Source organism: Macrotis lagotis, chromosome X, assembly GCF_037893015.1.
Source record: "Macrotis lagotis isolate mMagLag1 chromosome X, bilby.v1.9.chrom.fasta, whole genome shotgun sequence".
Taxonomy (NCBI): domain Eukaryota; kingdom Metazoa; phylum Chordata; class Mammalia; order Peramelemorphia; family Peramelidae; genus Macrotis; species Macrotis lagotis.
Window position 1 is genome coordinate 64,264,158 of NC_133666.1, and position 26,437 is coordinate 64,290,594.

A 26,437-nucleotide genomic window follows, 5' to 3' on the forward strand; every position below is an offset into this window, starting at 1 on the left:
ATTTTTCCATGCTATTTATTTCATCTGCAATGCCCTCTAACTCACTCCTTCTTTGCCTTCTTATCCTTCAAAATCCAACTCGTGTCCACAGTCTCTGGTTGCACAGCAATTGAAGTTACCTCTCCTTCCTCACGTTTTCTGTAGCAATTGGTAATACTCATGACATGGATCCCATACTACCCTGGAGATTTACTTGTGAACTCACAGACGGAGTGAATTTTTTATTCCTTTGTGTTGTCTACAGTGGCTTTTATTAATCCCTGCAGCTTGATTAAATTAGTTGTGAAAACTTGAATGATTTTCATGAACTTCATGTACATTGCTGTAACCCAGTTAATCCACTTAATACTGGAACATTCTGTGACTTTCCTATGTGCCTGGATATTCCTTGCAACTGATAAAGTTTGCAACCTTTCCCTCCTCCACTGGACTCCACTGTCAGGTGACTTAGATTTTGTCTTGTCCTGTCCCCAGCCAAACCTCCCCTTCACTTCACATTTTCTTCCATCCCATGCCTCTTTTTCTGATGTTTTCGCCCAGTAGAATATAAACTCCCTAAGGGAGGGGACTGTATTTCTTGTATTTTTTTTTATCCCTGCTACTTGTGTTAATCACTTGACAGAACTTATCGTTTCATTCCCTACAACCATCCTCTCAAGTTCTCTTCATTCTTTTATTTTATTGTTTCCCAATTCTATCCAAAGATAGTTTTCAAAAGTCTTTCTTTTTTAGGACTTTGAGTTCCACACTTTTCTTCCTCCCTCCCTTCCATCCCCCTCTTCTTGACAAGTAATCTGATAGAAGTTATACATGCGCAATCATACTAAACATATTTCCATATTAATCATGTTGTATAAGAAGAGTTGGAAGTTCTCTTCTTTCTCCTCAGCCACTTCCTACTCTAGCTTGGCCCCTTCATCTCCCCCTTAGACTTGTCTCTAGTCTCTCCTCACTGCAACTCCTTTTCCACACAGCTGCCAAAGCACATCATCCTGTGACAGAATGGATTCCCATGGATACCTAGTACCTCCAGCATGAAATATACAGCCCTCTGTTTGGCGTTTCAATTTCTTCTTAGCCTGGTACCTTCCTCCTCATTCTCTCTCTTTACACCTTCCTCCTTTTCCTAAATCCTACAATCCATTCAGCCTGCCCTACTGGCCATTCTTCAAACAACTTTGAAAAGATTTCTAGTGTAAGCTTTTGGAAGCATGAGTTATTATACCATTTGGAGGGGAAGTGAGTGGTGTTCAGTCATTTGTATTTCCTATCAAGGAACATTGATAGATTAGACATCAAAAAGAAAATGAGATGGTATGAAATAGGCCCTCCACATGCACAGTTCATTGTTGAGGATGCTGCTACGTATTTGTAGACAATGTGCTCTGCTTGATTTGACTTTTCATTGCCACTCCCATTCCCTTTCATCTTCTCACATGGTCACTTATATTTGCAGGGAAGTAGCATGTCATGGTGGAAGGGGAACTGAATTGTGAGCCTGGAGATTGCTACTCTTTTCTGGACTCTGCATTTAACTAGCCATAGGAGGAGAAGCATGTTATTTCAACTCTCTCAGCCTCAGTTTGCTCATTTGTAAAAATGGGCACAATATTACCTACTTAGCCTATCTTATAAGTCTATGAGGATCAAATTAGATTTTGAAGGTGGAAATCCTTTGATAAATATAGATCATTATGTAAATTTAAAACATTCATTAGTATTATTATAATAATTATTAGACAAGTGGGTTACAGGGACTATGAGACAGATTCTATTTGTGCAGAGTTAATTGGCCCATTTGGGGATTGCATTCATGACCTTGTCCTAATTAGTGCTGTATTCTCTCCAATTGCTTGAACAGATCCAAACCATTTTACAAAATACTCAATTCTCAGCATATACATATATATATATATATATAGTATAATTTGAATTTTACTTTTTGTTATTTTAATGGTTATTTAAAAAACTAAATATCATTTTGCAAGTAGGGTAAAAGTAATATTTTTCAAATATAGTCTGTAATGCTAATAAGAAAACATAGGGATGATATTTATATGCATAAACTTTGGAAAAATTCATTACCCCATCCTAAGTTAGTGTTATTTGAATTGTTAATATCCTGTGTAGCAAACATAATATTTAATTTAGTAAGTCTGGAAACCATTACAAAGGTGTGATGTCTGATATTTCAAATGTATATTCCAGGGACATGGACTTTCCGGTTCATCAGGAATTCCACCAACCCCCGTACTACAACCGGTATCAGATGGTGCTGTTCCTCCTCCTCCACCTCCTCCTCCAGCACTGCATGGAGGAATTCCTCCTCCTCCTCCCCCTCCTTTACCTGGAGGAGCTGTACCACCAGCACCTCCTTTATTTGGGGGACCTCCTCCTCCACCACCTCTGGGTGGTATTTTTCGTCCTCCTGGAGTACCTGATTCCCTTCCTTTTGGAATGAAGCAAAAAAAATTATACAAACCAGAAGTGACCATGAAAAGAATCAATTGGTCCAAGGTAATGGCTTTTTACTGGAAAGCTAAGGTTATAGATGCTAGACAGGGATCTTAGGCACCATTGATGTGGGAATAACTGAACTGATGGCTGAAATAGGGGAATAATCACAAGAGTAGATTAGACTTGTTTTATAGCATGATTAGTTTATAGTGATAATTTTTTTCTTCATTTAGAATCTTTACATCTTAGATAACTACTAAATTGAGCATTTCTTCCTAATTGTTAACTATTTCAGATTTTCATTATTCATAAAGTGATATAGGTAGGATCTATCTAGGTCATTGGAAGTAGTGAAAATGAATTTAAGGATGATACCAGTTATAAAAGATATTAGTGAGGCAGCCTAAGAATGGATAGAGATAATCCAGATGCAAAGAGGCATTTTATTTTATTTAGTTTATTTTACTATTGCTTTTCTTTTTTTAAAATGTATTTTAAGCAGTGTGATTAAGTAACTTGCCTGAGGTTACACAGCTCAGCAATTATTAAGTGTCTGAGGCTGGATTTGAACTCAGGTTCTCCTGAATCCAGGGCTGGTCCTCTGTCCACTGCATCACCCAGCTGCCCCTACCTTTGCTATTCTTCTTAAAAGTATTGGATGATACTATTAGCAAGAATAAGAAGTTAAATAATATTTTTCTGTTCCTTTTACTTACTGAATGTCTGACAGTTCACAGTTTTGTTCCAAGGGAATGATGGTCTTTCTGTTGAGTTATAGCTTTCAGACAGTATTCACAATTGCCTTTTCAAATAGAGATTACTTAAATTAGTGATGACAGAGTATGTACATACTGTTTTTAGTACATATAATTATTATAAAATAAAACCACCCACATGAAGACTTCTTCTATATTGAATATTTATGAAAGGGTAAAAAAGAGAGAAGATGGCAAGTTGGAGAGAGGGTGGGAGGGTAGAGGAGAAAAAATGGAAAGACCAAGGAAAGAAGAAGGGAAGTGGGAAATTAGGGTTGATAAAGAAGTTTATTTGGATAATAGATAAATCTGCATCTCTGGAGAAATTTAGAAGATAGGCTAGGTGCAAGAATTTTTTTTAACATAGAATGAATATTCCTAATGTCATATTTTTCTAGTCCTGTTTAACAAAATTGAAGCTTGTATCTATAGACATTATTAGTGTTAGCACTTCTATAATGAATTGGATTAAACCATATGATGCCAAATCAGGGTTTTTGATAGTGTTAAATCCCAGAGTTTACTCACTGAGTTGCTTGTTAAGTGAGTCAATGAACAGCAACCATTTGAATTGGCATAGATAATGTACTATTGCCTTGATTAACAGTTGATCCTTTGAAGAGTGGTGAGGGATAATAATTCAGAGGCTCATTAAAGAGTTATGGCCACTATAGAAAACCCTCTTTTGTGTCAGCATAATCAGTGGAATGTTTCTGCCACATGACTTTTCTTCTATAAACTGTCAAAAATTGAAATTTTCAATATAAATGGCTAGAGATATGACTAGGAGCTAGAGCTGGAACTTCACTAGCATATATTGGAACTCCAAAAGAGGGAACTAACTACCTCTTGTCTGGAAGGTTGGCACCTATACTGAGAGTTGTCTGCACCACTAAGGTCAAAGCGGGGAGCCTGGAATCATCAGGTTTGCCTGACTGTAACGCCACTTCTCTATCCATTGTGCCATACTGTCCCTGCTTTAATTAGCGAGGGCCAGAAAACTAGTTGAACAGAGCCTCTAAGTGAATTAATGAACAGCAGACAGAAATGATGAACTGACCATCAAGCTTGCAGGGCCACTTCATTTTGTTTTTAACTAATGCGTAATAATTGACCACATTACTCTTGCTGCTTTTTATTGCAGATCGAGCCACAGGAAATATCAGAAAACTGTTTCTGGTTAAAAGTTAAGGAAGATAAATTTGAAAATCCAGATCTCTTTGCAAAACTGGCACTCACTTTTGCAACACAGATTAAAGGTACATTGAGAGGTTTCACAAAAAAGATACTTTTGCTTTTCTTACTATTAACAATTCTTCCCTATGTCACTTTAATAATATATCAAGGATATAATTTATTATGTTTCCCCAAAGCATTTTAGAGGAAGAAAATCTTGTGGATTGTTTTGCCCAATTCAATGATATCAAATTATGATCTTTTGGCTGTAAAGTGAGACTTCTTCTGGCGTACTTTCCTAGAGGAATATCTGTCTATAATTTCTGTTTTGTTTTAAAATTTACTATTTTTATTGGTTAAATGTTAGGAGCAAAATTTTCTTTTTTTAATGGAACCCTATAAGATCTAGTTATTGCTTCACTATCTGCAGGAAAATAATGTGAAAAAAATATCAATTTTGTGTCTCAGCCTTCAATGAAGTTGATAGAAACTTTGACAGCAGGGGAAATAGGCTTCCATCTTACACTTAGACGATGAAGAAATTTAATTCTCAGAACTATTGTGTATCTGTTTGATGGCATAGTGGAAAGAGCCCAGGATTTGGAGTTGGGGGCCTGACTTCATGTCCTGCCTGGGGAACTTGCTGACCATGTGATCCCAGGCTAATCATGTAACCTTTCTCATTTGTAAATCATGTCTCTTAATCCCTGGGCTGCCTGCCTGCTTTACAGGAGTCTTGTAAGGGAACTGAATCATGACAGAATTGGGAACTCTCACTGCCACCACTTATACAAATTTGAAACTGTGTGTTTAACAACTTCTCAATCTTCCATCTCCTTTTGCAATTCAAATGAGTTAAAGTTGATTTAAAACTCCCAATCTTATCAGTCATTGTTTTGAAGCATAGCTGGATTATCATTTAATTGTAAACTTTTTTTTTCTGTTTTTAAGGGAATAATAATTATAATAGTATACAAGTTGATATCTGAAATTTTAAAGTTAGAAAAGTGCTTTACATATTACTTGTTTTAATCTACCAATAAATTTGCAAAGTGGCTACTACTGTTTTTTTTTTTCCTGTTTTACCTGTGAAGAAATCCAAGATTAGAAAGGTTAAATAGCTCATTTTGATCACATTCTCTCCTTTATAATTCATTAATTAAACATAAAATAATTAAGCTATTCTAGTGGGGTTTTTTCCCCCAAAGACAGGTTTCAACCCAAAAAGTAGCATGTTATATTATTTCATACTTTTGGAAGTGACAAATACCTTTTCCAGTTATTTCATCAGATATATGACACTTGCCTTGGGATCTCTGCATATGAATTTTTAAAGATTCATTTTTAAAGGTTCCTCTGTTCTTTATTTTTAATCTATATTTTCACCTGTGTTTCCCATTGTATTCCTTTTTTTCTGCCTCCAAAAGTACCAACCCTTTAAACAATGGAAAAAAAAAGATGAAAACACATATTTGGGCAAACTAACTCACACACCAGAAACAAGTGACATTATTTATAATGTTTACATATCATCCAAGAATGGGGAAAGGTACCTTCTTCTTTCTCTTCTTTGGGGCCAGTTTTGTTTTCTGTAAATTTTTATTGGTGTTCTATATAAGTTATTGTAGTCATTGTGTAGACTTTTATCTTGGTTCTGTTTACTTTCTATCAGTTCATATACATTTTCCAGTTTTCTATATTCTCCATCCTCATTGTTTTTTCAAGTTCAGTGATATTCTGTCACATTCATATACCTCAACTTAATCTTTTTTCCTGATGAATGAAATCTACTGAATTTCCAGGGATTTTTGGTAGTACCAAAAGTACTTCACTAAGTATTTTTGTTACATTTGGTATTTTATTTTTTGTCTTTCACCTTCTGGGGTTCGGGCTAGAAATTAGATCTCATGGTCCAAGACTATGGACACTTTCAATCATTTGTGTAAACCTAAGTCCACATTGCTTTCTAGAATGTTTTAAATCAGTCCACATCTTGACTAACATTTTATTAGTGTACTCACCCTTCTACAGCCCTCATATACTGATTGCTCCCCCTTTTCCTTATCTTTGCAAATTGACTGGGTGTGAGGTGAAACTTAAGAATTATTGTGATTTTAATTTCTTGTATTTTTAATGGTTTAAAATGGAGAATTTTTGCATATGGTTGCTAATCATTAATTATTCTTCCTTAAAAATTATTATTTCATATCTGTTGGGAACTTTTCATTATTTGTCTATCTTGAATATCATAAACTTGTCAAATATATTTGGTAAAATTATTTTCCCAATAGTCTTTTTTTTTATCCTAGTTGCTTTAATTTTGTTCATACAAGAGATTTTAATTTCGTGAAATCAAAATGACCCATTTTGTTTTTTTTTATGATTGTCTCTATCTTATTTGGTTAGGAATTCATACCCTAGACATAGTTGTTAAAGGTACCTGATCTGGATCTCTTCTAATTTTAATATCATCTTTAATATTCAGGTGCATTTCTTTTGGGAGATTTATAAAAGTACATCAAAATTGTCCCAGTTAAATACATCCCACGGTGTTTTTTCACATTCATCACTTGTAACATATTCATTGTTTCTCATAATGTATTCTGAATTGACTGTCATACACTGGAGAGCAATGGGAGAAATCCTTCTGTGATCTCTGACCTCTTTTCTTTGGTATCATTGAGCTGTCTTGCTCAGCTCTCTGGGACCTTTTCCCTTATGATTTCAGAGTCCTTTGCAATCACTACTTTGACTTTTTCAAAATTAAATAAACACTTTATCAAAACTTTTGCCTGGTATAGAGATACTGAAACATTTTATCCTAAGTGTTTAAAGAAAAAAATAAGAGCCACCTTGGGGAAGTAGAGGCCACCGGCCTTGAAGTCAGAAGATGCAGGATGAAATTCTACCCCTACTCTGATAGGTCTCATATCTGTTGAGCTTTATGGTTTACAAAAATCTCTTTGATCTAACATTTCTGAGAGGTAGATAACACAAAGATCACAAATGAGCAAATTTATGTTCAGAAGAATCCGATGAGCTACCTACGATGCCAGTGGGAGAAAGTGTCTGAACTGCAGCCTATACTTCAAGTCTATTCTCAGACCAGTGCTCCTGTATCTTGCTTGTGGAGCATGAATAAGTTATGTTGATCTTGCTTTCTTAGTTTCTCATCTTCTCTCACCTGCTCACTGCCTACTCACTGACCTATCTGTGAAAGCCACAAGTCCTTACTAAACCTTTGCTTACCTTAGGACCTCTTCCCACGATTCTGCCTGTCCTGGGGAGGGGACCTATTCCCTGAGAGACTGATATTTCTCCTTCTAGAACTTTGCCTGCATTCTAATGTAGTTGTTCAATGAACCTGTGCCTTGTCCCCTGGAAATGTTTTGTTGAGTTACAGATACTGCTAGTTTCAAGAAGGAACTGAAAAACTAATGTGGCTTTGTTTTGCAAATTAGTGAGAACATTTAAAAAGGTAAACTATAGAATCTCTCCTAAATTGTTATGCAGACTTAGCCTTTCTGAGGTTTGTTTTTTAATCGGTATTATATTTAGCTTATAAAATAGTGCCATGCTCAATATTTCTATTTAAATTACTTTTATTAGGCATTGAGGATGTTTTTATTTTCATTTAGTGTTTTATAAAAAATTAATTAGCTTAGAGCAAGATGCCATTGAATATTAATTATAGTAACTGTACTTGATCTCTGAGGTCCTTCCCAACCCTGAAATCCAATTGTTTTGCATTGAATAATTTGAATTCCCTTATCAGCCATAGTAGTATCAGATCATGATGATATGTTTCAAAGTTATTTCTGATTAAATTGTATAGGAATCTAAATAGTTGAAACAGACTTTATTAATATGATTTGAAACTCATCGTGAATACTTTTGCTATTTTTCATTTTGTCCTCCATTTTTGTATTAAGGATTCAATCTGATGACCTTGGAGCAGAGTATAACCAGAGGGCCTATAATGGTATGGTCATTATTGCTAGTAAAGATCCTTGGTAATCACAGATAATAGCAATATTATACAAGAATTAGAGTAATGACTGTTAATATTAACTACACTTGAAATAATAATAAAACATGTAGGCAATAACTGCTAATACTAATTAGAATTTCTAGGGTTCTCTCGGGACCTCGGAAAGAACAAAGATAGTACATATGAAACTTGCAGGCGATTTCTTGGATTTTTGTGCTGCTCAGAGGAAATACTGGGAATAAACATAAGGAGTTAATATAATTGCACATTTTAAATAATAGGCTTCAATGATAGAATTTAGCTTCATTCTTGATAAGAGAAAAATGAGATGATTATAAATATTATTAATGATAAAAATGTCTTTTTCTAATAATTGAAGTATTACAGCAAAAGTCCAACACCATGTTAGAAATGATTTGGAACATTTATATTAAAGCCCATTTTCTAACGAATCCTGACTTTGGCATTTGAAGAATTTTGAAGATCTTGGATTCAATTTCACCTCTGCTACTTCATGCCGGTGTGACCTTGGTCATGTCACTTCTCTTCTCTGGGCTTTATGCATCATTCAAGCTTGGAACGGTGGATACTGGGATCATCTTTTAAGTCATCTTAATGTTTCTTTAGAAACCCTTCTCTTGATGATCACCAAATGATGTTGTCATTTCATCATTCCTTCCCCTAGGGAAATAATAAAAAGGTCACAAAATAATCCATTTCTAACTGTCTTGATAATGCTGACTTTTCGTTGGATTGAGTCAAAAATAATTATGTCACCTTGGAAAGTCAAAAGTGTGTATATGATTATTTAAGGGGAGTATGACCTAGAAGGTCTGGTGTCCATGCCTGTTTTTTGACTGTGAGCTTGAATACTCAGGGCGGGGGCAAATGGAAAGGACTTAGAGAGCTATTTCAGGTGGTGAAATAGAATAGCATGTTCTGATTCTGTCTGGAAAACAGCTCACCATTTGTATTAGACCAATAATTTGTATGCTTTGAGACAATCATTTCAGGCAACTTGGGCAAAAGAAAGCAAAAGTCATTTGAGTTTCCATAAATAAAAAATAATTGGTATCATTTATTGCCATCATTTTACATGTCTGTTTACATGTAGAAATATATGTGCTTCTAAATCTAACCCTTGAGGATAACAGCTTGCCTTCCCACCTTCCAAGAAGCTTTCCAAGTCATTCTTCTAAGCAACTTTCTCTTATCGGCCCTCTCCATATCACCCTTCCTCCTTGTACCTTACTTAACACATACAACATTAAAAGCCACTTATCTTGAAATATTTAGAATTATGACTGTGCTTGTTTATCAACAACCTTCTGGGATTCATATTCCATGAGAAGAGGGTCTTTGCCCTCTTTAAACTCTCTCCCCTCATGCATTTTTCCAGCTGATCCTTGCATTCAAATAGAGACCAGTTGGACTTGCTTGCTAAGGAAAAGATGATTTTGCCCTAATTTTTGATTTTAAGGGTTGCAGAATTTGGTTCAAATGTGATAGCCTTAGACTTGGAAATAAACCAGGTACTATTCCCCTTGCTGAAGTTTCAGTCAATTCTTTGAGAATTTGTAGCAATATTTCTCCAAGTTGTGCAAACATTTATGAAGAGACTGATATATGGAGACATTGTAAAGAGAAAGAGAAAAACAATGAAACTATTTCTGATGCTAAAGAACCTCCATCCAGTTGGGGGTGGTAATACCATTTGTACACAGAAAATTACAATGCAAGGTGTGGAGAGCAAAGTGGCTTAATCTACTACTTCACAACTCCAAGTTGCTTTTACAGTTACTGACCCTTAATTGCTGCAATTACAGAATGGGATTACTGAAAAAGAGTTTTTCTCAGGGGCCAGCTAGGTGGTGTAGTAGATAGAGCACCAGCCCTGGAGTCAGGAGGATCTGAGTTCAAATCTAGACTCAGACACTTAATTAACTGGCTGTGTAACCTTTCCTTGAATAAATTTTTAAAAAAAGAAAAAGTTTATCTCTACAATTTTACTTCCATGATTCTGTGATTTCATTTTATCCCAATCGCTCATAAATGACCAAACCAGTGCTGGGATCCCATATATCTTTGTCTCTAAGTCTACTTGCACTTTGCATTAGTCTACTCTACTACCAAGTTGAAGAATTGGGTTTATACCACACTCACAGTGGGCAATATAGTGCCTCTGGCTGTGTCATTGCTTTGTTCATTTGCGGTCTTTACTGGAAGTTGGTAATGGAAGTCTGACACATCTTTATCCCACAGGAGCTTTTAGTAACAAGTAAGTCAGTTATATATTTGCAGGAATTTTTTCCCAAATTATTATTATATATGAATATAGATCTAAGAAACACTTGATTTTCATGACCCCCATTCCTGAGTCTTCTTAACATAAGTAGGTTTGCAAAAATCTGACACTTTTTTAAGTTATAAATAAAAAATTTGAATAAAAAGTAATTGATCATCTTCATTTCATTACCCTACTGCTGAGCACAAAGAAACTTGTGTGAATTATTACTAGATTATTACTAATTATTACTAGTACACTTAACTCCTTGTTCCATGGATCCATTCTTAGAATCAAGTTTTTAAATTCATAATGTAAAATACATAGCATTACAAAGGAAAAGGATGATAAACATAAATTCCCTCTCTGTGTTCGTTGACCTTCTGAAATTCATCCATGGTTCCTTGGCTAAGACCTTCTGATGTAAATTCTTTTATTCATTTTTAGAACAATAATTTGGCTTGACAGATTCTTTTGCAAATACAAAACTATTAACTTCAAATTGCAATTGGAATTGTTTAATCTATAAAACTGACAGGCTTTGTGTCCTTTTCATATCATTGTTATTTTTAATTTTTGCTCACCTGTAGTAATGACAATTCAAATAAGTTGTAGAATATTAGTAGAAAGTCTACAATATCAAAGATGTGATTTTCTTGCTGTTAGATCTTTGTTTTTGATGTTCACTTTCCTTTGAAAAGTAGACTGACACTTTACCTAATTTGCATAGTCTTCAGCTTGATTTTCCTTTTCTTGGACAGTGTGATTTTTTTTTTTAATTTACCCAATAGTGAACCTTTTATAAGCAAGTTATATGAGGGAAAATTGGAAAAGGTTGGACCACATTCATATGTGGAAAACTCAAAGTTATCAACATGTAAAACTGCATCAGTGATGTTGCCCTAGGCAGAAATAATGAAGAGAGAAGAAAAAATAGGTTGGGAAGGAAAGCTAATGACTTCAATTTAGGACTTACTGAATAGAAGGTGCCAAGAGGACATAATTTCTGAAGTGATGTGAATTTGGACTTAGGTAGTTGGCACAATAGATAAAGTGCTGACCTGGAATTAGGAGAAACTGAGTTCAAATTGAACCTTAGACACTTTATAGATGTGTGATCCTGGGCAAGCCATTTTGTTTGCCTGACTTTGCTCATCTCTCTCAAGTGAACTCAAGAAAGAAAAGGCAAACCAATAATAGTATCTCTGCCAAGAAAACCCCAAATGGTGCTCATCCATTTTTATTGAATAAAGAATTGAATTTTCTAACAAGACCCTCCCCCCAAATTTTTAAAAACCACAAAACTTGATAGATTTGATGATCAGCTTCAGAGAGGTATTTGTTGAAGATGTGGGAATTAAGGAAATTCCCTGAGAGGAGAGGGAGATAGAAGAGTATCAGAGACCAATCCTTGGAAAATACTCATGGGGAGTATTTATGAAGAGAGTGAAGACTTCATAAAAGAAACAGGGAATGAGTGACTACAGAGATAGAAGGAGAACCAGTAGATTATAGTATCACAGACAACAAAGGAGAGAGTGAAGATCAATGAAGAAATCAGAAGACTGTTGGATTTGATATTTTGTTTGTTTTTTAGGTTTTTGCAAGGCAATGGGGTTAGGTGTCTGAGGATGGATTTGAACTCAGGTACTCCTGATCCCAGGGCTGGTGCTCTATCCACTGCACCACCTAGCCACCCCTGGATTTGATATTTTGGAGGTCATTAATGAATTTAGAGAACCATTTCAACATTAACAAAAATAATGTAGCAGTTAATATTTCTATGCCTCTTAAAGGTTTGCCAAGCTCATTGGAAGTAGAAACTTCAATGCAAAGAGTTCAAGAGACAACAGGATCAGTGAAAAAAATGTAACCAAAGAATGTGAACTCCATTAGAAAAAAAGTGTTATTGGGTTTTTTTTATACCAGTTATTTATGCACCCTCCTCCACTGGACTCCAGAAATTAACCACCTCTGCCAACATTTCAGACTTGGTTCTTTACCTTTCTCCCTCTCTCTGGATGTATGTTGAGGCCAGAGTGTCATATCCTTGAGGACATCCGCTTAAAAAAAAAAACAATACTTAGATATAGGGTATTGGATAGCAGTTATCCTTGATGGCATGTTCCTTTACCCCCTTCTCTTTGTCTATTTATCCATCTGTAAAATAGGTCTGAAGCTAATCAGAATTCTTTAGGAATGAAAGGACAGAAAGATTAATGAGATTATTTTACTAAGAAGTCATACTTCCCAGAGGATTACTCAAGACTATATATTGTGATATACCAAAAGGATTGGCTATCAATGGCCCATGGAGAACCTATCAATCGATTTGTTTTTGAATGAAAACTTAAATATGTTTACAATTCTATATGACTTTAAAATGTCCATGAAACATAGCTCATGTTGTAGTTTGAATACTCAAAGAAAAACTATTTTATAATGGCTATTTGGAAATAGTGAAATAGTGGAATTTTCATTTTGTAATGAAAAAGCCCTAAGCTAGCATGTTGACGTAACTTGCTTTGCTATTCTTCTGGGTATCAATCTCCCAATAGATTTTTGTGGAGGATTTACTTATTTTCCTGTTATTGTTGTTATTGTGATAATGAATGATTTTGCTACAATATTGCAATGACATTGGTAATACATTAAAACCTTTTTTATTAAGATATATCATAACTTAGATTTTTCCATACTGTATGGCATAACAAATCTCCCACTTTCCTAGCTATAAGACCAAAAGCTTAGGCTTTACTAGCTATTCTCTCTCTCTCTCTCTCTCTCTCTCTCCCCTTCCTGTTTTTCTCTCTTGCCCTCCTCTGCCCTTCACACACACTGGCATTTTACAATAGAACTAAGTACTTTATGATCATAGGGTCATCACTTTAAAAGTTGGAAACAATCTCAGAACCCAAGTCTCCCAGTCCTTTCATTTATAGTTAAGGAAACAGGCCAAGGGAGGTTATTAACCAAAATATGCAATTATGATCATTTAGAGTTTTGTAAAAACAAATTATTGTGTATTTTTAGAAATTCCATTTATAGAAATCTCAATTGAATTTCCATTTTTACTTTTACATGGTGGAATCATTCTAATAATGTCTTATTATTTTTACTAACTTTTACTATTTTACTAAAGTAACAAATAGAGATCTATTATGTCCATATAAAAGTAACCCTCCTGGGTTTTTGGAATTGATTATTTTAAGTGACATCCATGATTATTTCATACATTAAATTTTGGCATAGTTGTATTTTATCTTTCATTAACTATTACTCTGCCTTCCTTCTTGTTCCCCCAAATTATTTCATATTTACTTTGAATCTCTTTCATATTTCTTTAATCTGTTTGCCTATTTCCAGCAGCTTGGTGGCACAGTGTATAGAACATTAGCCTTGGAGTCAGGAGGACAGGAGTTGGAATTTGGTCTGAGACATTTGTCTCTTACTAGCTGTGTGACCTTGGGCAAGTCACTTTACCCTGATTGCCCCACATTCAGGGCCATCTCCAGTCATCCTGATTCCTATCTGACCATTGGACCCAGATGGCTGTGGAGGAGAAAGTGAGACAGGTGACTTAGCACAGCCTCCTCCTCATTCATATCTAATGCAAGTGCTTGCCATGGCATCACCCCCTGATGTCATGGTCTTCTTCAAGAATGAAGGACAGGGGTGGCTAGGTGGTGCAGTGGATAGAGGACTGGCCCTAGAGTCAGGAGTAACTGAGTTCAAATCTGGTCTCAGACACTTAATATTTACCTAGCTGTGTGACCTTGGGCAAGCCACTTAACCCCATTGCCTTGCAAAAAAAACCCAAAAACTTAAAAAAAAAGAGTGAAGGACAAATATCCTCACCTATTTCCCTAATCAAATATTAGGGTCTTGTCAGACTTTTGTCTTTGATCTTTGTCTTTGTAGCTATTATTCCCCTATATCTAACCAGTTCCTTAGACAGAATAGGCACATAAGAAATGCCTATTTGATTTGTTGGAATCGAACTTGTCAATGTTATGATGCAAAGCAATCGTTTTTAGGTTGCTGTATCAGAAGTTCTGTACTATAATACAGCCGGGTTTTAATTTACCCTGTGTGTATGACCCACTATAGATATGAGCTATAGTCAATTTTTAATGCATGATTAATTTCCCTTGGTTCCATAGTATTTTAGTTTCCTAGCTCCCCATCATTGCTTCCCCTCCTCCAATCCATCAGTTGATATATGCTTAGGGAAACTGAATCACAGAAAGAAGGTAAACAAATTTTAACATAAGTCTAAGCAAAACATAATTAGGAAGGTAAATCTACTGTAACAATAAAATGTATGCCAAAGCCAAATGTGAATAATTTTTGGATTATCAACTATTTTGAATTATCCATATCCATTCCATTAGTATAGACTGTTGAGAACTGACTGTGTCTGGCTTAATGTGATAAGAATAGACTGATAATGTGCTTCAGGCGATGGGCAAGGGATGCCTTGTTTGAAAGCATGTAATTCCTTTTAATAGAAGGCAGCAGAAGTAACTACTCAGTGACATGTGATGCTATTAGGATATTTGTAATTTTCTTTGAAAAGAGAAGCTGATATGATTAGATACCTTTTGTTCCATTAACAACAATCCTAAAGATACTATCTCTTCTCCCAGGTTTTATTTACTGTGCACTATTACAATATCAGATTATATTCCTGCTTACTGCTGCCATTTCTGGTTCTACTTCTTATGCATCTGCTTTTCCCCCAGTGGCAATTTATGAATTTTCTTACTCCATTGTACTGTAAGATGTTCAAGATGTGCTAAAAAAACATGGTTCTAAAATCCCAGGATCAGAGTTTTTCAGGAAGACATTATATTTATAACAGCTGGAATTGCACTTTTTAAAAAACTCTAGCTTACATATTTCTAAAAAAAATGATTCCCTTTGCATAACCAAATGCTTTCAAGGATAGTATTTTTAGGAAGCTTTTCTAGTTATGGCAAGACATTGTTTATATTTAGAGAATGTCCATTGGATATCTCATTCTCAGAAATTTTGGTCTTAGTCACAATTAGGTTATTGACTTCTTTTAGAATTTTCTACAATCTCCTTAGAAGATGACCTCAAAGCCTGAAAATACTTTGTTCTCTTTTTTAAAAAAAAAATATTTACTTTGAATTTTACAATTTTTCCCCTAATCTTGCTTCCCTCCCCCCACCCCCCACAGAAGGCAGTCTGTTAGTCTTTATGTTGTTTCCATGCTCTACATTGATCCAAGTTGAATATGATGAGAGAGAAATCATAACCTTAAGGAAAAAAATAAAGTATCAGAGATAGCAAAATACGATAACATTTTTTAATTAAATTCTTTGGTCTTTGTTCAAATTCCACAATTCATTCTCTGGATACAGATGGTATTCTCCATCACAGATACCCCAATAGTGTCCCTGGTTGTTGCCCTGATGGAATGAGCGAGTCCATCAAGGTTGATCCTTGCCCCCATGTTGCTGTTAGGATGTTCTTCTGGTTCTGCTCATCTCACTCAGCATCAGTTCATGCAAATCCTTCCAGGCTTCCCTGAATCCCTTGCTGTCCCAGATCTAAAATTTTTTTTTGATCACTATAATTCTGTTGGCAATATTCAGATATAGAATGTCTTACAAGAAGTTTCACTTTTTCACCTTGTCAGATGAAGATTCAGAAACCTCATATCATGTAAATGTTCATAAATCATAGATTTAGAGCCAGAACAGATATTTGAGACCTACCAGTTTCCTCCTTTCAAAATGTTACCAGTGAGACGATTCAGCTCTAGATAGGTTAAAGGTCAGGGATCAAAGAGGATATTTTCTCTGCCTTCACATCCAAAACCCTATTCACTCCAGTTTAGATATATTTAAAAAATAACCAAGTGCACTATTTTACTTTGTCTTTCCAACGGGAAAAATTGATAATTTTTTTTAACTTAACTTTTCTTGATCAGAGAAAGTTACCAACAGTGAACCTCCTAAAAGTAATCTTAATGCTACAATCTCACTTTCACTTAATTGTTTGCTGATGTTTATTTCTTCATAAATTATGAAGAGACCAGATGATTTGTGAAAAATGACATTACTTTGTTTGATCACATGCACCTTGCATACATGGCAGGGTACTTCTGCAGAGTGACTGGTGTTAAACAATAAAGCCATTTATCTAATGGGAATAAAACCCTAATCCAACCCCATTGGAAAAAAAATCTCCCAGTTTTTGATGTGATTTTGTTTATGACTTTCACGATAGAACTCCATGTAGAAAATCTCTTTGTTGAAGTTTAGCATTTATGAACTGAATCTCACTGCATCAGTTATGTGTGTTGATAGAGGGGAACAGATGTCCAGATTTTCATTATAAGCTGAAGAGGGGAAGATAACTGAGTGCTCTACCTAATAAGTCTCTGGCATAGTGATCTCCTTAGTTTCCTCCAAATACTGTGCACGTGCATTTCCCTTCCAGTGGGACGTAAAAACAAAAAAGGATGAGAAATACAGTGGGGAATAATGGTTGCTGTGCATCTGGCCAAAACTCGTCCTTTGGACAGTTTAAAGATTTTTCCTGGTTAATCTGAATTTTTTTTAGTCAAAAACAAAATAAATTCTTGATCTTGGGAAAAGCAAACAGAACATCTTTGTTTTCTCTTGTTCATGTAAATGACTAAAAAAAGGCATGCTAAATATGTGTAGTTGTTTGCTTAACTATGTTTATTTCTTTCAAGGATAATGTTTTCTTTTTTGAGAGGGAGTTAAGGAGAATGAAGAGAGCTCCTATAGAGTTGCCCAATTAAAGTAAGAAAAGAATGGCAGTGTAGCATTTAAATAAAGGCCCAGAAATGTTCAGAAGGCAGCATACAAGCCAGAAAAGTTTGAAAGGAACATGGTGAATTTATTATTCATATATATATATATATATATATATATATATATATATATATTTAAATTTTTTTTAAAAGCCACCTGTATGTAACAAAGATTCATGTTTTCATATGAAATCTTTTCTTGCTCCATTTCCTATTTGGAATTGTTCTTTTTTTCTAGTGATGGTTAAAATCAGAAAACAATTTATATTCAGAGTCCTGAAGGACTCTAAGTTCCTTTTTAACACTTAAAAGACCTTAATTTGCTTCACCATGTTCATGTAGCTTTGTAGTCACAATGGGCAGGACACATGCCATATTGATTTTGGTGGTGATTTTTTGGGCAGAAATGGCTAGGTTCTACTGATGATCTTTTTCATTCATTTGATCTCTGTTCTAATTCTTCTTGTATCCTTTCACTCCTTTAACAGTCCTTGAGCACATCTTTCCCTTTTGGATTTGATGGCTGTGTTTGTCTCTCCTCAGTCACTTGGCACTCAGTAAGGGCTTCTGGGGCTTTTCTACATACCTATCTACAACCTTCAATTTGCTTGAAAGGTAGAAAATCTGGAGAAGGATTTGAATTCACTTAAACTTTGGGTTGATACTTTCTGAAGAGCCTTTTTGATTGTAGCATCAAGGTCATTTACTATTCCTCAGTTGGCATTTTGTATCACAATCTTGATGTAAACAGTTCAGCATGAATTTATGTAACTGGTACAGAGAATTAAGAGACACATTAGTGGGAAGTAGAGAAATACTATGAAGATACATGAGACTTCCTAAATTAAATCAATAAATATTTATATTTGAAGCTCTTTGTAGCTTGTGTCCTCTCTACCTTTCCAGTCCTGTGGCATCTTACACCCCTTCACAGTCCACATACTCTGCAATCCAGTGACACTGGGCTCTTTGCCACTTCTCAATAAAATATTTCATATCCTGACTCTAGGAATTTTCATTGACTTTCCTCCAGGCATGTGATGTTCTTCCTCTTCTTCTGTACCTACTGGTTTCCCTGATTTCTTTCAAGTCCCAAATAAAATCCCTCATTTTATAGGAATCCTGTCCCAAATCCCCATAATTCTACTACCTTCACTCTGGATGATCCCCAATTTTTTCTGGTTGTAGTTTACAATAGTTGCTTAAAATTATTTATTGGCTAATTTCAACTAAAAATCAAGTATGCGGAGTGGTGGGGAGAAAGTGTTGAAAAATGTGGAAAGATTTAAGTTGCATCTCAGTAATAAGAATCTTTTAACCCTAAACAAATTCAGGGGAGTCATTAACAGAAGGTTAAACCTTTTTTGCTTATAACTAGCTAGGTGGTACACTGGATGGAGCACAGGATGTGGAGTCAGGAAGACCTGAGTTCAAACGTGTCCTGAGTTATCTGCTCAATCTGTGACCTTGGGCAAGTCACTTAACCTCTGTTTGTTTCAATTTCCTCATTGTAAAGTTTTTTGGTTTTTTTTTTTAGATTTTTGCAAGGCAGTGGGGTTAAGTGGCTTGCCCAAGGCCACACAGCTAGATAATTATTAAGTGTCTGAGGTGAACTCAGGTCCTCCTGACTACAGGGCTAGTGCTCTATCCACTGCACCACCTAGCCGCCCCTCTCTTTGTAAAGTTTTGATAAAAATAACTCCTACTTCCCATGTTTTTTGTAAGGGTCAATCGAGAAGATGATTGTGAAGCACTCACAGCTGCACATGGTAAATGCTATAAAAATGTTAGAGATTATGGTTATTGTGGCAAGAGAGCTGCCAATCAGTCTTGTAAAGAGAGAACCAATATTTGTGAAATCTGTGGTCCTTGTTATACTCAGCCATGTTAGTGACCCGTTATGTCTTGGATGACTTTTGAAATTTTTTGAAAAGAATATGTTATAAATATGTCCTCAGCTTACATCTGCTGTTTCATACTTATAAAGCAATCTACCTGAAGAGTTGGTTCAAGAAAAGTAGATCTTTTATCTCCCCCCCAAAAAAACTTGACACTGAACCTGCTAGGCAAGAAGATTTTATGGTGGGTTGACTAATTCACTGAACTATATCCAGGACTTTGATGAATATTCAAGTATGATTTTCTTCTCCTTCACTTCATTTTGACAGAGAGGCAATTTAGTACCATTTTAGTTACCTAATTTGTGAAAATTTTCTAGAACTTTGAATTCAAGGAGATAATGAATTTTCTCTGGGTAATTATCTCTTCACGTAGCATTCTAGGATGCATTTAAAGTAGATAGCGATTTTTAAACATTTTAAAATTTTATTTTTTCAATTAAAAATCTACCTTTTCTACTTACCTTTCTCATCATTACTACATTGAAAAAGAAAGAAAAGAAAACCCTTGTATTCAAGCAAAACACATTCTTGTACTATCAATTTCCTCTAATCTTGCTAAACTTATTGTTTCAATTAATTTTTAACTGACTTTCTGAAGCTGTCTTTTTTAATTATTGCTATTTTATTTTGGCCTATTACATATAAAAACATTTTTTAGCATCCTTTTACAAAATTTTGGAGTTCCAATTGCTCTTTCCATCTCTCATTGAGAAGGCAAACAATTTAATTTTGACTACACATGTGCAGTCATGAAAAACCTATTTTTGTATCAGTCATGTTGTGAAAGGAAACCTAGACCAACCCCCCCGCCATAAAATGAAGGTTAAGGGGGGTGGCTCGGTGGTGCAGTGGATAGTGCACTGGCCCTGGAGTCAGGAGGACCTGAGTTCAAATGTGACCTCAGACACTTAATTATTACCTTGCTATGTGGCCTTGGGCAAGTCACTTAACCCCATTTCTTTGTAAAAACCTTAAAAAAAGGTTAAAAAGTGTGTTTTGATCTGCATTCAAACTCCCAACACTTCTTTCTTTGGAGGTAGCTATGATTTTTCATCATAAAATCCTTCAGAATTATCTTGGATCATTATATTGCTACGAATAGTCATTCATAGCTGATTGTTGTACATTATTGCTATTACTGTGCACAATGTTCCCCTTGTTCTGCTTTCATTTTGCATCATTTTATTTAATTATTTCCAAGTTTTTCTAAAACTATCATACTTACCATTTCTTATAGCATAATATTAATATTAATATTCCATCACAATCATATACCATAGCTTGTTCAGCCATTCCTCAATTGATGAGCATCCCCTCAATTTCCAAATCATTTTCTACCAAAAAAAAGCTGCTGTAAATATTTTTGTAGACATAGGTACTTTTCCTTTTTGATTTTTATCTTGTTGGGTTAAAGACCTAATGTTGCTATTGCTGGATCAAAAGATATACATGGTTTTATAGACCTTGGACATATTTCCAAATTGCTCTGTAGAATAGTTGGCAACTCCATCTATAGTGCATTAATGTTTTGGTTTTCCCACACCTCTATCAACATTTATCATTTTGCCTTTTTGTCATATTAGTCAATCTGATTGGGTGTGAAGTAGTACTAATGGTTGTTTTAGCTTGCCTTTATCTAGCCAATAGAGATTTCGATCATTTTTTATGTGACTAACATATAGTTCTGATTACTCCATTGATCAATTGAGAATTGGTTCTTATTTTTATAAATTTGACACGCTTCTCTCTATATTTGAGAAATGAGGCTTTTATCTGAGATACTTGCTTTTTATTTTTCTCTTGAATATTGTATTTGAAAGTCAAATTTTCTATTCAGTTCCAGTCTTTTCATCAGGAATGTTTTGAAAGATCTTTATTTCATTGAATTTCTATCCTACCTCCCCAAAGATTTTTTTTTGTTTTGGTAGGTAATTTTTTATTGTAATTTAATTTTTCCCTTTTGAATAATATATTCCAAACCCCATGATCCTTTAATGTAGAAGCTGCTAAATCTTATGTTATCTTGACTGTGGCTCCATGACATTTGAATTGTTTCTTTCTGGCTGCTTGCAATATTTTCTCTTTGAACTGGTCTCGTGGAAGTTTGATTGTAATATTCCTATGAGTTTTCATTTAAGAGTCTCTTTCAAGAACAAATGGATAAATTCTTAACTCTTTTTACCCTCTAGTTCTAGAATATCAGGGCAATTTTCCTAGATAATTTCTTTTTTGTTTGTTTGTTTTGTTGTTTTTTTTTTTAGATTTTTCAAGGCAATGGGGTTAAGTGGCTTGCCCAAGGCCACACAGCTAGGTAATTATTAAGTGTCTGAGACCAGATTTGAACCCAGGTGCTCCTGACTCCAAGGCCGATGCTCTATTCACTGTGCCACCTAGCCGCCCCTAGATAATTTCTTGAAAGATGACATGTAAGCTCTTTTTCACTATAGCTTTCAGGTACTCCATTTATTATTAATTGATATCTTCTAGATCTGTTTTCCAGATAAGTTGTTTTTCCAATGAGGTAGTTTCACATTTTCTTCTATTTTATTCTTCAGTTTTTTAAAATTTTGTTTGATTGTTTCTTGGTGTCTCATAAAGTTTTTAGATTCCACTTGGCCAATTCTAATTTTTAAGGAATTATTTTTTTCACTTAGATTTTGTCCCTCCTTTTCCTTTTGGTCAATTCCCCTTCTCAAGGAGTTCTTTTCTTTATTGAATTTGTGTATCTCTTTTTCCATTTGGCCAATTCCACGTTTTAAGGCATTTTTTTCTCCAGTGAATATTTTTGCCTCTTTTTTAATCATTTGGCCTATTCTGTTTTTAAGATATTTTCTTCAGTATTTTTTGTACCTCCATTATTATTTGTTGACTCATTTTTCATGATGCTTTTACATCATTGTCATTCATTTTTCCATTTTTTTCTTCTACTTCTCTTATTATATTTTGAAAATTCTTTTTGAGCTCCTCTAGTAATTTATTTTGGTCCTGACACTAATTCATATTTTTCTGTGAGGCTTTGGATGTCGCAGTTTTGACTTTGTTTTCTTCTTCTGAGTTTATGTTTTGATCTTCCCCGTCCCTCTCATAACTTTCTATGGTCAGGATTTTCTTTTATTATTTTCTTAATTATCCAGCCTATTTCTTGATTTTTTTTTACTCCATATTAAAGTCAGCTCTGCTTCTGGGGTGGAGGGGTTACTGTCCCAAGCTTCAGCTTTTTTGTGCTGCTATTTTCAGAGGTTGTTGTGGGGTATCTGTAAGTTTTCAGTTTTTCCAAGGTGGTGTTATCTAAGGAGAGATACGATTACTATTCTAGCCTATGCTATGGTTTGTGAGCAGCCACAATCACTCTTTTTAGTCCTGGAACTGTGATCAGGGTCCCTATTCCCCTGTAGCCCCAAACTTTAGTCATTTGTGTTCCTCCTCGCCTTAGAACTGTAACCCAGAACAGCATATGGGCATTTCAACAGAATCCTACACCTGTGCCAAAAAAGAGACCCCTGAAATCTTTTTCTGGCCAGTTGTCTAGCCCCTTTACCATCTGGGAGGTAAGAGCTCTGGAAATTGTTTTTTGCCACCACTGTTTCAGTCTCTCCCAAGGCTTGCTGTTTCTTTTCTGGGACTCAGCCTACTCTAGCTACACTGAACTTTGTTCCACTGTCACCCTAGTGTAGTGCATCTTTCCTGCTGACCTAAATAGTCTTGAACTGGAGAATTGTTTTACCCTATCCTTTTATGGGTTTGCTGGTCCAGAATTTATTTTGAGGCATTATTTAAAGTTATTTGTAGGATAATTTGATGGAGCTCAGGTGAGTCCCTGTCTTTGTGCTACCATCTTGTTTCCACACATCATCTCCTCAGTGTTCTCTAAATAAATTATCATCTCATCTGCAAAAGTGATAATTGTCCTTCTCTTTTCTTGTGCTTAATCTTCCATTTCTTTTTCTTGTCTTACCCAAAAGATATCTCTTCTTTCTTACAGTATATAAAATAATAATAGTGATCATTGATCTTCTTTCTTTATTGTCACTGATCTCACTGGAAAGACCATTTGTTTATTCCCCTTATGTATTATTATGGTCCTTACTTTTAGATAGCTACCTTGAAGTAGGTAGTAATTTTAGAGATTTACAAACCTAGTTATCCAAAATAACTTCCCATGAGACTTCAGGAGAATTATTTAAGAGACTTGTCTGTCTACAGAGTGGTTTGAAGATAACGCCAGAAGACCATGAATTTTTTCAGACAAGGTTAAGCATTTGTCTTAGAATGGACAGATAAATAGGGAAGAGTCTTCCATGGTCTTGAGATCAGAGAGGCTTCTAGGAAATGGACAGGAGTCCGATGAGGCTGTTAATTGTCGAGGTAACTAAGGAAGAAAATGATTGTGCCCATTAAGGGTGTCTTTTCCTAAATGAGAATACATGGACTCTAAAGATGTTGAGCTAGGGGCTGCTTCTTGTAGGAATATACAGCATGATAATTCTGCATGGTTTCTTCTTCCTACCCTATTTGTGCATTCCTGCAAATGAATATTGATAGATCAGTAATGTTATTTGTATATAGTGATGCTTTGGATCCCTTTCCTTATTAGGCATTTGTTACCAACCAACAGTTGAGCTAGAAGGTGAAATACTTACAAAGAATCTCAGAATATTATAATTGAAAAGGACTTTATAAATTATTTAGCAAGCCACTTATTTTGTGCATTATAAAAGTTTAGAGCAGAGATAATTTGTTACGGTCACCAATCAAATAAGTGGCAAAACTGAGCCCTCTCTACTTAACTCTGTCCATAGTGCTATCACACTTGTAGCCCTTCCCATGTCCCAATTTATTCACCAGTTCCTCTTGCTTCTTCTAGGTGGCTCTTAGAAATCAAGTTGTGTATCAATCTCTCGCACATCCCACAAATTTTAGGGCAACATTAAACTTTAAAAGCTTATAATACTTGAACACATAATAGCTAATTATATTTAAGCTTTGCTACCTTAAAGTTGCTCTAAGACTTTTGGGACACAGTGAACTAAACACATTTCTGATCCAAAATGTGTTATGCTATGTCCAGTTTCCTTTGGGTTTGTTTATGTATGTAGATACATGCATAGTAGAATTTGGAGTGAATGCAGAACACTTGACTGTTGAATGCATTTTCTGTCTAGTCCTTTGTTGACAAGACTAGTTATTTAACAAAGTCCTTTTGCCTTCATTAGCACTTTTAATGTTTAAAGGGTGTTCTTGGTTAGGCAATTATCAATTATATAATTTCAAAGAGTATATAAATTACAAAATATGAAAGAAAGACACATTTTATAATCAATTACTATTTGTAAGCATTCTAATCAAAGCCGAAGCCTTCATAAAACAATTGACCTTGGCTATAAGACACTACAAAGAAACAAAAATTCAGACTAATGAAATTGTTTATCTGTCAATCACACTCTCTTAATTGGTACCAAGCTGTCTAGCTAGCAATATGCTTATTTTTTTCCTTCTTTTGTTTTTAATCTAGATATAAAATTTGTTGGGACTTATCTAAGAGGTGATATGAAATGTCAAAATAATTTCATTAAAAATTAGTAGCTTAGGGGGCAGCTAGGTGGTGTAGTGGATAAAGCACTGGCCCTGAAGTCAGGAGTACCTGAGTTCAAATCTGGTCTCAGGCACTTAATAATTATCCAGCTGTGTGGCCTTGGGCAAGCCACTTAACCCAGTTTGCCTTGCAAAAAAAAAAAAAAACCTAAAAAAATTAGCTTAGTTATAGCTTTGATATCAAAGTAAGTGCTTCACAACTAAATGTAGTATTTAGAAAGGGTCATTTTTTAATTTGAAATAGTTTGGCAGGGTGGCTAGGTGGCCCAGTGGATAGAGCAGTGGCCCTGGGGTCAGGAGGACCTGACTTCAAATCTGGCCTCAGACACTGAATAATTACCTAGCTGTGTGGCCTTGGGCAAGCCACTTATCCCCATTGCCTTGCAAAAACCTTTAAAAAAAGGAAATTGTTTGGCCACATAATTACTGATAATAGAAAAACATGAACTATAGTTAATCTCATAGTTTCTCATTTACACTTTTATTACAGTAACATTGGTACTTTTACAAACTGACCTACCCTCTATTTACTTATGCTTTTTGAAAACAACCTTGTAAAATGTCCCATAGGGCTGAAAAATAATTATTTGACATATTTAAAGCTGTTCATTAAAGGTCAAAGATTTTATTAAGGTGTTTTTATCAATAAAAGTTTGACTGAAATTAAGTGGGTATCCAAATTGCAGTTGCCAATACAATTGTCTCTTTAAGAAACCTGGTAAGGCTGGAATATACTCAGGTTTTTGTTGGTAATAAGCAATAATTTATTGTCATAACTAGGATACATATTGTGTTAAAACTTGGAGACACCAAAGTATGCTTTAATTACAGATTTTTTGTAAGTTGGTTGCCAGATTATGATCGTTATATGTAAACTGATAGTAATGACTTAAATTTAATTTCATGTCATCTCGATAATTGTTAACTTTAAACTGGGTTTGTTTCAGCTGCCTTTCAACATTTCTATGTGTAGCTAGGAACTCATGTTTCCAATTGAAAAGAGGCTGCCTGAAGCAGAACACAGGATATTGATTCATTCATCTTGGGTTCTGCAACCTTCCTGGTTTTTTATCCTACCTCACTTTCTCAATGTTATGCATGGATAATTGTACTCTTGTAAAGAACAGTCTATCAGTGGGCATTCATCACATGCCTGCTTTTTGCCCTCTACTTTATACATAGTGCTACAGAGGACAATACAGAAGGAAATCTGGGCCTTCCTTCAAGGAGCTTGTAGTCTAACCACAGGAGAGACAACATGAACTTCAAAATGGATTCGAGTTAATTTAGGAGGAAAAGCACTAACCACTAGAGACAACTAGGAAAGGTTTCATATAGAAGGGGACATTTGAGGTGAGTGTGAAGCTAGGGATTCTAAGAGGTAGATGTGAAGTGGAGGGTATTCATTTTGGGTGGGATTATTAGTCAACGCAAAGCATAGAGATGAGAGAAGGACTTTTTTTGTTT

General features: G+C 35.1%; 1 protein-coding gene across 4 annotated transcripts in view; it reads left to right on the top strand.

Annotated features, from left to right (window-relative positions):
* Positions 1-26,437, top strand: part of DIAPH2 (diaphanous related formin 2) — an 857,560-nt gene that overhangs the window by 236,786 nt on the left and 594,337 nt on the right. For all 4 annotated transcript variants that reach the window (XM_074205516.1, XM_074205517.1, XM_074205518.1 and 1 more), the window contains 2 exons: positions 2,209-2,517; positions 4,357-4,471. In XM_074205516.1, coding sequence (XP_074061617.1) covers positions 2,209-2,517; positions 4,357-4,471 — 424 coding nt within the window. The remainder of the gene's footprint in view (positions 1-2,208; positions 2,518-4,356; positions 4,472-26,437) is intronic.